Source organism: Temnothorax americanus, unplaced genomic scaffold (assembly GCF_048541705.1).
Source record: "Temnothorax americanus isolate GAGA-0224 unplaced genomic scaffold, ASM4854170v1 Scaffold27, whole genome shotgun sequence".
In the NCBI taxonomy this organism is placed as follows: domain Eukaryota; kingdom Metazoa; phylum Arthropoda; class Insecta; order Hymenoptera; family Formicidae; genus Temnothorax; species Temnothorax americanus.
Genome location: NW_027509411.1, coordinates 2,269,493 through 2,282,248, shown reverse-complemented (window position 1 = coordinate 2,282,248; position 12,756 = coordinate 2,269,493). Strand labels below are relative to the sequence as shown.

The following is a 12,756-nucleotide window of genomic DNA, read 5'->3' as shown; positions in this document are numbered from 1 at the left end:
TCTCGCTGGACCCTCTCTTTTTCCCTCTCCCACCGTTCTCTCGACGATCCGCTTCGCTGTTCCATCTCGAGGAGAGCGAGCTGGAAATGGGAGGCCAGTATCACCGCCCGCTCCACCCTGCTACGTTCCCACCCCCCCCTCTTTCCCCGTGCAGTACCCTGCCACTGCTCCCATGCCTCCCACCACCGTCGTCTTCCGCGCGAGGAGCTTGGGCGCCCCCTTCCCCCCGTCCGGACTATAATGAAAGATATTAACTACAATTTTATATCGAATTACCGCTGAAACACATTTCAAATTACTTGGGCGTAGCCGTGGCACATAGCGGAGGCGCCGAGGTTGCTTCGGTCGGGATTGGCGAGATGCTTAACGGCGACGAACGGGATTGGCACGGACGTAGCGGTGGTAGGGAGAACAGGAGGCGTGTCAGAATCCCGATATGGCCGCCCAGGAACGAGCAGAGGTGCCTGCCGTCCTCAGTACAGTCAGACCAGTCGCGGCAACTCGATGCACACGCACGTTTCGCGTGCACGACTACGTTCTTAGTCCTGGGCAGGTCGATCGGAGCGATTCTTCGTCCGGCGAGGATAAGGACTCCGCATCAGATCGACTTCCATCCCGGAATCGTACGCTCGCGATCGTCTGATCCGCGAATCGAAAGGCGCTGCCAATCGACGAATTTTCACCGTGACGGATATTCGATCTGCAGACATTTGTCAAAATTTGGTTCGGTCCTGTCAAAGTGATCACGATGGTATAACAACGCGGCGAAACGTGAACAACGTGTCAGGTGACAGTGCGATCCGAAGAAGAACAGTGTTGATAGACTGTAACGGTATATTACCGATTTCGAGTCGATAAATCGTTGACGAAAGTCGCTTGCCGTGAGAGTGATCAATCCTGGCACGCGTGACAGGCGACCGCGATAAGCCGGCTAAACATAGACTCTCGAAACGGACGTGATCGAGATAGGACCAATCGTGTGGCGGTTGTTGAACTAATCGGACTTTGATAGAAGTGATCGCTCGTGGTCATTCATCAGACACAATTGTGATCTGGAAGGCTAGTGTGAAGGGTGTGCTAATATCTTATAGAAATTTGTCTTTAGATATCGCGTCTATTTCATGGTTAAACGATTTGTTGGCGATAGGAGGTCTCGAACTTGTTCCTACCTTCGAAGGCGAGGTACACGCCGAGCACGTAATCGCGCAAAAGTGAGAGGAGAACGTGCCACGAGAGTCTTATATAAAAATAATTAATAATTGAACGAGCAAGGAAAAGGAGAAAAAGAAAAGCGGAAATGGCCGACGACTCCGCTCTTATGCGCGGCAATTATGTTAAGTGGCCAATTAGCAATTAACCAGGGAGCCGAGCCGAGCGGCCCCTTAATTGCGCCTGTGTGTGTGTGTGTGTGTGTGTGGGGAAAGAAGGTGGTGGAGCGGAGGTGGAGCGACCGAGTTGAGCGGGAGGAAGTGCAAGGTGCACACGCATCGCGACGCAAATATCTGTCTCACGCGCTATTTACTCCAGATTTTGCTGAAAGATTTTCGCCTCGGTCGATTTTCCAAATGGCTCTCGGGCTTTTGGCGCTTTGAAGATCCCGACACGATAGCGCGAGGCACAAATCTCTAAATATCTAAGGTCAAGCTTCATCGAGGTATTTATATGTTCTCAACTCGAATGTTCGTCGCGAAAGTGATTTCTTGACCCTCATCTCGTCGGAAAATCAATCCTTCGATCACAGATTTAACATTGAGCGTCAAATGATGACGGATAACGCGCCAACCGTACGCGCAAGAGAGGAAAAGGAGTGATCCAGAAATTGGGTCTATCGAGGATACAGTGAAGTGTAAAGTTGAAATAAAGTGAGAGGGCACGATCTCTTCCTGGGTTAGGCTACGTCGTCATTGTCGGCAAGATTCTGTCTCCCAGGTACCGGGCGAGTCCTGGGGTGGCGACAGAGGCACCTGCAGGTGCCCGTAGCCCGAAGGAACCACCTGCGTCTACCGTGATGACGGTCCATCATCAACAGAACCACCACGTGGCCGCTCTCAGTGGCGTCGCCGTGGCAAATAACGGTCTGAATCTGAGCAGGATGTCGGGCCTGGAGGCGCATCGGTTGGAGAACATCGTCGATCGGAACGGCGTAGCAGTGGAACGTCTCTCCAACGGACTGGACTCGCGGAACAACAATTTGAACAATAACAACGGCCTGGAAAGAGGCGATGCCTCGACGACGATGCCGCAGAGGTCGAGGTTCATGATCACCGATATCCTGGGCGGTGCGTCGAGCAAGATGCACCAATCCGGGCTGCCTAGCCAGGAGCCACCCGGAAGTCCGCCCTCGACGCCGCGAGACCTCAGTGTCAGGCATCAGTCTAGAACGTCCTTGAGCAACAGTAATCTAGACGAGGACAGCGACGCCAGCCACCACGACGGCGCTTCCGTTACGTCCAATGGTAAATGATACTTTATTACACGCTTTCGAAACTGTGCTGCTCGTCGCTTGGTTTAACGACGTGATGAAGCCGGGGCGATATCGAGATATATGACTTTTAGACATATTTTCAGTCTTTCTAAAGCGAAAGGGAGAGATATGTTCACATATGACATAATCATTGAAATGGGTTAGTTAGATTTTTGAAAGATATACTGTAAAAAAAATAGGATAAAGTTTAATATAGACCGGTCATATAGAAGTTTGTCCATCAACCTCCAAACCTCCATCAATTCAAGCGACAAAATTTGAAATATTTAATACGCCCATGCAGTAATTGCTTTAAAATTCTATTAGGCAATAATTATTCAGCTTTATCGCCAGTTTATCGAGTCTCTTTTATTTCTCACGAAAACGTGATATCTGATTTCGCTCCATTTTCCTATATTACATGTCTATAGAAGTTTATAGATAATTTATTTCTCTGCATAACTAAGTGGTTCTTAAAACATATAATGGAGAGAGAAATAAAGAAATAAAAACATATTTTTTTCCCATTTATCGATAGCCAAAACTTCCACTTGACTGAAATAAGGTAGTCGGCCGATAGCCCGCAGTTATACGTTCATTACGAAACGTGCGAGTATCGTGATTTCGTTTATTCACCTGATCGTTTACCGTGGACTTTCACGGAGATGTCAAGGACACTCACGGGACACGGTCCTTCTCGACCGGATGTTCCAATCGGTGAGATCACGTCGGCCGTCGCTGGTTGCGCGCATAGAGAACACCTCTTTCGAGAATCAGATATATCTCTGCTAAGATAAACGTGTTTCTCTGTCTCTCTCTCTCTCTCTCTCTCTCTCTCTCTCTCTCTCTCTCTCTCTCTCTCTCTCTCTCTCTCTGCGGGTTGCTGTACCCATCCGACCGACAACGTTTAGGAATTCTAATGGTTCTAAATTGGAGCTCGGCATTTGAAAGCTTTAATTATGTTATACCCTCATTTGTTTCATTCATCATCTCTACCTGTGCCCCACTGTCCTCCGGAGTTCAATCCCTCGGGCTGAACAAGTGCTAAGTTGTCGTAACTTCTTTGATCGGACGACGCCGAATTTCGTAAGAAATTCGAGCCACCAGTATTACGCAAGAGCTCACGTTCGCGCACGCACAACGGGGATGCAAGTGGAACGTTAGAGAATCGTTTTTTTAATTACAGTGAAACTTTCACGCTATATAATTATCACAAGACCCGCGGACTGCGCGTGCAAATTATTAACACCGTGACGCGCGTAAAGCTGCGAATATAAATGTAAATATATAATACTTGTTTGAAAAGTGTTACTCGCTACTCGATTTCTATTCTAATAAACGTGTGTGTGTGGCAGAAATCGCGCGCGCGGCGGCATTTTCTCTCGGAACTCGTCGGAGGTGCTATTAAGGTGACCTGTGCCGAGCGTATCGGCACAATTTCCGTTAATTCGCAGCTTCTTTCTCCCGACGAATCGTCCTTCTTTTCTCCCCTGAGGCTGCTTGTTTTTAAACGCGACGTTCGAACGACGCCGCTCGCTACAACGACTTAAACCGGCTGTTTGTTCCGTAATCGGCTTATTTCCTCAAAGAAGCGCATTAGCGACAATTACGCGGACGACGGCGATGTGATTATAGAAGCGGCGGCGACGGGCAACGCGGTGGGTAACACTAATACTGCTTCCGCGCGGCACTAAATCCGGCGCTCCTTCCTTGTGAAAACATCAGCGGGCTATTAAGGCGCCAATTTTTCCACGACATTGACTCGCCGCGACGGCTCGCACCTTGCACCGCGTCGCTATTTATAACTCCCCTTAAGTGTTTCACGGACAAGACCAATGACCAGCCCCGGCGCGGCGCGGCGTTTGGAAATCTCAAGAGTCACGTCATGGTAATCGATAATCGTCGTCATTGCCTCGCTACGGTGACACGAGAGAATATAGGGAAAAGTGCACTCGCGATAAGGGATTTAAGTACTGCTAACGGATCGTGCCGGGCTCGAATCGTGCGACATGTACGTGCGATCGTACTGCGCTATTGCTCTTGTGTTCTTATTGTACCTTATTGGACTGAATGTACGATAACTTATCGCGAAGAACGTTAGTTGGAAGAAAACGTCATCTCCCGAGATTATTTAAGTTTATTTTCAAAAGGCAAAACGAAAAGCGTTCGCACAAATTCTATATATAATATAGGACTACAATAGCATTCTCTACATCAAACGATAAATAAAATATTTTAGAATCGATATTTTGTGACGCGTGTTCATACAATGAGACATATGAATATTGTCAAGTGGCAACGAAAATTTTTGAGTAATTTTCATTATTTATTTATTTTGCCTACATGCTTTTTGCAATTCTACATTATATATATATATAATGATTTGTATATATTTAAAATATAATTCTTCAAATATAATAATAAAATAGTATTATCTAACTAGCCAATGGCCAGTTATTGATTTATCAGTATAATACCATTAGTACATTGTATTCAGCTTTAACTAGATTTACAGACATGAAGAACGTATCATCGATAAATAATGCTTGCTCTGCAACGAATATCGATGAATGAAAGTCATAATGTATCGTATAAAGCATAATCCATTAGAAAGTAATTTAGTTACGTGCGGTCAATTTTTACTATGTCTACGCATTACGCAAGTATCAACAAGCCCGCTACATTTATAAATAGATAAACATTTCTGTAAAGCTGTTTGTTGCAGTTATAAGCCATAACTTTTCATAACAAACGAAGCCATAGTCCATCCGAGTCATATCGAGCCGTCACAAAGACCTTGTAAAAGGTGCCTGTGCGCGAATAATACGACGTGAAGCATTAGGAGCCGTGTATTAAAACGCGAGGTGCTTTTTCTTTTTTGAGCTAATGACGCGCGTTCGTTATTGGCGTTATCAGACGGTGCGGCGCGGCGCGGCGCGGCGGTCTAAGTGGTATATCCACCTTCCGTGGTACGCCAATGGGCCGCGGTCGCAGAATTATTAATGAAGGACAATTAGGAGGAGTAACGCCGATGTAATTGCCGCGCTACACGCTTTCACGTAGATTGGCCCAGGCGATTTTTTACGGGGCAGCTCTTCCTCCCTCCCGCTCTCTTTCTCTCCACCGTTAAAGCTGCTCCGTCCAGTCCAATTTCCCGTCATGCACGATTATTACATTCCGCCATCGCGCAACGGCGCGGCGGGACCGAGCGACGCCGGGGCTCGTCGCACGGTACAAATACGATCGATCTTTCACGCGGCGTTGATTATAGAAAATTATTAACGTCGGACTAACAGCTAGACGTAATTGCCGGCGGATTTACGCATCGATCATACGTCGCCGCGCCGCTGATCGTTAGCTGTTTACCTCTCGATAGAGAATCGCGAGCCCCTAATTATATCGTCCTGGTTATGTCCTTACGCGACAATTGCACGCGTTTCGTGCGTCAAGTTGATGAACGGGAAATTATCGCATCAGGGAAGCACAATTTAAGATACTGTTCTAATCGAGAAACAAAACATATGCGAGAAAGCTAAATTTCATTTGATGATCTGTTTTTATATCGTTATGTCGCGGAATATCGCGGCAAAATTGTCTTTTCGCTATCTTCGGAAGCAATGTTTTGCTGATTGTTCTTTCAATGGTCAGCAGCGAACGTTTATTTTGCTACTGTTGAAAGTTTTCTGAGCTCGGATTGGATTATTTCTCTAGATCTAAAAGAACAATCCAATCTGAGCTCAGAAAACTTTCAACAGTTGCAAAATAAACGTTCTGCTGATGAACGTGGCTATTCATTTGCGATTTATCGCAACACAAAGCGTTTACTTGTGTGTACCATTTCGAGGCAAAAAAGGAGTTGACAAAAAAGCTAACAACAATTGTGTACAATAACGTATAATGAACAATTTAAAAAGTATAGAAGATTCGATTATAAGAAAGAGTAGAAATCTGAGACGCTGAGAAATTTCGAATTTTTTATAAAACCTATAATTTATGAATATAATAATGGTTACGTCACTGTGTAACGTGCGTCAAATTCACACGAGTATAAACCATGCATGCGTTCGGAGCGTAACAAGTACCTCTCGTGTTTCTATCTTTTTCTATACATTTCTTTTAATACGGTTTTTGATATCACATCAATGCACTCCATTCTAGCTGGTTGAGAAAGGCGTGAAAAAAAACCGATCTTTCTCATCGCGAAATATCATTTCTTGGACGCGTGTGCGCGTCGCTTGTAAGCCGCTTACGAAGCCAACATTCGTCCCCAGGTTCACATTGTTGTCATCTCCGTGTCGGTCCGGAAGGTCCTGCCATAGAGACCAGGCCGTTTCACGCCCTTACGGGCGAGCTCGCTGACTTTTCGACGTGCGACTAATCCGAGAACCGGAAATGATTGGCAACCGTTTAGAAACTGGCACGGATTAGTTAGCTCTATGCGAGGGACTTTTCGCGAGACGAAAGCAATTTCGTATACGAAGGCGCCTTTTTGCGAGCGCCCCGACAAGCCGGCTGTCGGACTTTTGACGACACAATCTACGCGCGGGATTAATCCACGATCTGAATATCGAGCCGAGAAGTGAAGAAGAGATTCAACTGTACGAAGCGGCAGTGTCGAGAACTGGAATGCTGGTAGTCGCTACAAATGCCATCAGCTAGGGACAGCGAAGACTTTTGAGTGACGCATGAGAAAACGATTATCTGCATGAGTATCGAATAGAGATGAAGTGATAACGCCAATTAAATAAAAATTAAGAAGCATGTTGAAATAAGTATTTTGTAACATTTTGTAATAATACGTGGAAAAATATTCGTGGACGGGAATTCATTAAAGTGCGATTTCGAAAAGTGAGTTAAATGTGTGGTATTATATAAATCACAAAAACTCTAATCATCTCATCAAAATATACTGAAGATAAACCAATGTTTTTACGTTACGTTTTAGCATATGTTTTGGAAATCGTCACGATTTGGTGTTGCGCAGAATATCATGATGGATCTAATCGTAGCGAGTGATCGCGCAGAGGGAAGGTATTGTGTTTACAAAGTGGGTGATCTTAGATTATGCGTGGGTGATTAATTATTCCGTCGGAGGCAAACGTTTACGTATAGGTAACAATATGCAGAAGCGGATTGTCCAATCGAGAGTTTCGCGGTACCTCGAATGAAATTTCTTAAAACGGCTCCGAGAAATCGTTTAGATCTCATAATTAAATCAGACGTTTCAATTAATTACTCGCTATAATTTGACGATTATCCTTTCGAGACTGCGTGGTTGGTATATCGATTTCGAGAAAGCGAGGTCAAGTTTGTCAATGCGGATGCCCAGCGCTTAAGAGGATTTGAGAATCTTGTTAAGCGAATGCTGTGGAAACGCAACCGCGCGAATCCCGACAACGACGGTAAACACGTGTCGGCGGCATACGCGAGGAAGTCTTTAGCGAAGTCCGGCCGTATAATGCGCGCGTAAAGCGACTCGAGACGCGCGCGCTTGCTCAAAATAACGGGGTAATTATTGCTAATGTATACCGCGGTAGTTCAGAAACTTTCGAATTATATTCCTGACGATGTAATTGCGAGCATCCTCCAACTATAAAGGATAAAAATGCGATTTTTGGGGTCGACGTAAAAAGTTTTTGAAATTGGAAGCGATATGTGTATACATAAAACAGTTTCGTATACATGGCATTTTGTATACATTTGTACATGTTTATAAATTATATAGTTTAGAGAACATTCTAATATATATTGTACATAATTATATATCATTTTAAACCTTTTAACCAGAGTAACCGGAAATTAAAAAGATTATTCAAATTTTAAAGATAAACATGAATATTTATAGTATAATTTTAAGCGAGCTCTGGCGCGAATCAATTTTTATACGAAATGGAAAATTTGCCCTCGCATTCTCGCAATTATTCTGCGAACGGTATAGGTTGATGCAATCGTCGCATTTCTGTTCACCGCCTACGCAGAATGCGCTTCATGAAATTCGAGAAACGCACGAGCACCCCGCGGAAACCTTAGGCTCATATAATATGATCTCTGACAGTAACACTCGATTGCATTTTTCCCTATAATGTTTCCATGCGGCAATAGATCGCCGTGCAAACTGTCACGCGACACCTCGCAGTCCTTATTCTGCTATGATATCCTTAAATAAGTTATTATGAAACGATATAGCTATCTAAGAGCTGCTTATAATTGCGCAACTGCCGCAAATTTTAATGCGATATATTATGAGAATTATTTCATTAAAGCATACGATATAACGATACTAATTACGTTTAGTATCGCTGTTATATGCAAATATTATGTAATATTTATTCTTTTATCGTTAAAAACTTCTCGTTTGCATATTTAGTCTTTCGTGTGCGACTACTTTAGTAATATTTTGCTTGTTTTTTTTTTTTTTTTTAATACATTTATCATTTGTATATGTATTTTAAGATTAGAACGTTAAAAGTATAAAAATAAATGGTTTTGAAGAATACTGTGAAAAGTCGACGTATGGGATACTAATTTGGTACTCAACCCCGTAGTTTGTTTTTGAAATTCTCGCCGACAGTTTTTGTCCCCCGTGGGATCGCTGCAAATAGAGTGGGCAGGCAATAAAACGTTGCCCCATAACATTATTCCCAGTGTTTTCTCCCCTATAAAGGTGGCGACGCGGTAACACAATACAGAAGAGGGGTCAGATTCTGCCCCGTCGAGGGCCACCGCCTTTGTATACGATACGAGGGGTTGTAGGTGGCGACGGTAAGAGAGCACCCCCTACGACACGGGGCCAAACGGAGAGGTGTGACTCGAATTTGTAAGCAAAATTCCACAACAGCTTCCCTAGGTGCTTCCGTGGAAAAAATTACTCTCATAGTTTCTTGTTTCTTGTATAATTTCGCTTACAAAATAAGTTCTACATTGTTAATTCGTATGTAAAATTAAGATGTATATATTCGACATAGATGCTCTCGATATATCATTTACTGAGATAATGATCTTATGCTATTACAAAATTATTAAAAAATTAGCACTTTTATTATTAATTAAATTTTACTGTTATTTTAAAATTGATAAAGCGCTTTTTATATATATATTCATATAAGCTTACATCTGATTAACTGCTTCGAGATAAAACACACATAAACTATTCCCGTCTATATTTCCTAAATGATAAGAAATATAGACATTCTCTAGCTTTAGAGAATAATGTCAGTAAATATTCGATAAAAAAGCGTCGTTAGCCATTCGTTTCTTGACAAAAAGAAAGTCCGTCGGCCATGTTTATTCGTATCCGTAGCATTGATCAGCCACAACTATTATTCCTTTTTTATGGAATGATTATATATAAACTGCATCTATATTTTTTGTACTTATAAAAGAGTGAACTTTATAAGCAAAAATATAGGTTTGTAACCTGCTTTCTCGGGTCTCCTTGTCTCTCTCTTTCTCTCTCTTTGTCCCTCTTTGTCGCTCTTTTGGATTACTTACGCGATGCACTCAGCGCGAAATAAAGCAATAAACAAATAAAATCGCGGGCGCGCAGCACAATGGAAACTCCGGCTTTTCCCTCCTCTCTTTCCCACTCTTCGCCTTAGCAACCCTTCCACCCCACCTTCATCCGCCAAGATCATAAAGTGCGAGGCAACGTTTTGCGAAAGTTTTATTATTCCCATTTTTACGATCCGTGCGGCTGACTCCCTCGGCTGCAGCTACTTGCGCTGCACTCTACATCCTGCGCATTCGTCACAGTGTCTGCAAGTTTTCGCATGCAGCCCTTGGCCCAGTAACGATGTCAAAGTGCTCGATTGCTCGGGAAGTTGCTTGTCGCTATATATTTAATGGCTATAATATAATTTCTTTATGAGAGAAATCTACATTTTTCTCCCTTTCCTTTTCTCTCTTTATCTTTCTTTATCTTTTTGTCTTTTCACACTTGTGCAAAATAACCATTATTAACGACTACTCGAAAATTGTCGATACAGTTAGTAGAGTCGGTAGACATAGCTCGTTAAAAATTTCAGCGAAAAATGCACGTTAAGAAAAATAATCACAAAATTTTGTAAAAAGAAAATAAATATAAATAAAATATAATAAATATAAATATACGTACGCATAATGTAAATGTAGAAATATTTGATGGTATATTGTGCCTCATTTTTTTTTTAATTTCTCAATTTGTGTACATTAAATAAGTATTGAATATTTAAAGATTATTGTATGTATACTTAAAAATATGAGATATAAAACAATGAACGAAATCTACAAACGCAAGAGTTTTTTTTCAATGATTTATATGACGTTTAAGAGTTCCCATCTTGCTTTAATGAATTTGTTAAAACTCGTGCTTTTAAAAATCGCAATCACAATTGGTGCATAAACCATGATGATGATGGCGACGTGAACGATTTGACCGCGACGACGTGGACGACGACGGCAACATGCTGGCACTAATTGCAGCGGCGCATAATTGCTCGATAAACATCCTGTTAATCTCACTTTTATGCGCCATACATTGTATCGCGGCGATGCTTGTGGCACGCAAGTCCCCCTCGTTTCCTCCATTCTTCCCTGTCCTTCTCCCTTGCTCTTTCTCTTTCACGTAATGCGACTTGAGAACACGTCATGATTTTCACTGGCGCGGCACATCCGTTGCGGGCGCCATGTTCGCGAGAACCTCTTTAAAATACATTTCGCCGCTTGACAGTGGAAATGACGCTTACCGTCGTGACTTATGGAACACGAATACCTCGCGAGCGTTAGTTTTAATTAACGCGGAGCTATTGTCACATATGTCACGCGTAACGTTGGTAGTAACGCGTTGGGAAAATGCGCGTTTAAAATGTTATTTTCCGCTCGATTCTCGGGGATCGAAATCATTACACCTAATCTCAGTAAATTCGCTTTGCGATGCTACGGATCTGGAAAAATATACTACCGCATCAGTCATCATGTTACATATATGATTTATACTATTAAAATTTAAATTCTTCAAAATTTTGCCAGCTTTAAAACCTTTGGGAAGTTTCTGCTCAAAATTGCGACATCGTTGTGATAAAAAGAAAGAATTTTAACAGCAACATTAAATAAAGCTTAAACCTGATCGCTTCGCCTGTATCCACTTTATCCATATAGCTTTATTCACGATCACGTTACTCGAAAGATCCCTTCGGGAGCCAACTCGTTTGTTTCGTGAACTCAAAATACAGAGTGAAAAGTCGCCGTAACACGTTTTATAACCATAGACAAGTCTACATAAAACCCGGTGACTACGTGTCGTGTCGGCAAAAGATGTGGAAAGATAAAGGAAAACTGTCCTAGTCCCCAAAAGGAAAGAAGATGCTCGAGTTACTTTAGCGGCTAGACGAAGTTGCCGGTAACATCTTGAGAGTATTTTGAGAACTTGGCTGAAATATTCTGCACAAGAGAGAGAAAAGTCTATACGGGGCGAATTCAGACCACTACTGCCTTACGCAGAACAGATCCATTTTAAAACGCTAAAGTTTTTCGTTTGATCGTCACACACGCGCGATTTGGTGCGTATGTTTTGTTTTGATGAATGATGCGCACCGTCACGAGCAACGAGCCGCACTTTATTGTATTCGCGAAGAAAGTTCATATTGATGAGTTTATTTCGATGTGTAATGTGTCGCCGTATAATTATATTGATGGAACTGGGTAATATTGCAACTATCGAGCAGATAATTGGATGGCTTTATGGTGTAATGAATAATGTGCGGAATTTGTAATGTCACATTATTGTTATCACTGAGGGAAAAAATATCGATCATCCCTCACATTGAATCATTAGGTTCAGAAGAGCAACGCTGTAAAGAGCGAATAACCTGGAAGAAGTTTTTCTTTATATACGTTTTAACAATTTCCTACTTTTGCTGCCAACGAAAAGCATAATAGCTATTGTGTAATGTTTCGAAGAACATGTATTAATAGCATCACTTATGACACGCGCTATTCGAAGACAATTGAAGTATACGATTTAACTATTATCGTCTTCGCTCATCGATTTATTTTGCACCTATGTATTGCGCGTTTTAATTTTATCTCGAAGGAAAGCATATATGATCGCGAATCGTGACTTCAATCCGGGGATGGAGACCACTTTGAGTAAAGCCGATCGCAGGCGTCGCCATTTCGCATCAAAGTGAAAACGCTGCAGGGGTAAAGAATGGCGCATGAACACGCTCGTAAGGACGAGGCGGACACAGATAAGCCCTGAGCCCTGGGCTACGTGCCTCGCAGACGAACGGCGGGCGGACGCCCGCGGCTGGGAA

General features: G+C 42.8%; 1 protein-coding gene across 1 annotated transcript in view; it reads left to right on the top strand.

Annotated features, from left to right (window-relative positions):
* The first annotated feature begins 471 nt into the window (after positions 1–471).
* Positions 472–12,756, top strand: part of LOC143899415 (uncharacterized) — a 31,386-nt gene continuing 19,101 nt past the window's right edge. The window contains exon 1 of the mRNA XM_077409709.1: positions 472–2,456. Within this exon, the coding sequence (XP_077265835.1) occupies positions 2,009–2,456 (448 nt within the window). The 5' untranslated portion in view covers positions 472–2,008. The remainder of the gene's footprint in view (positions 2,457–12,756) is intronic.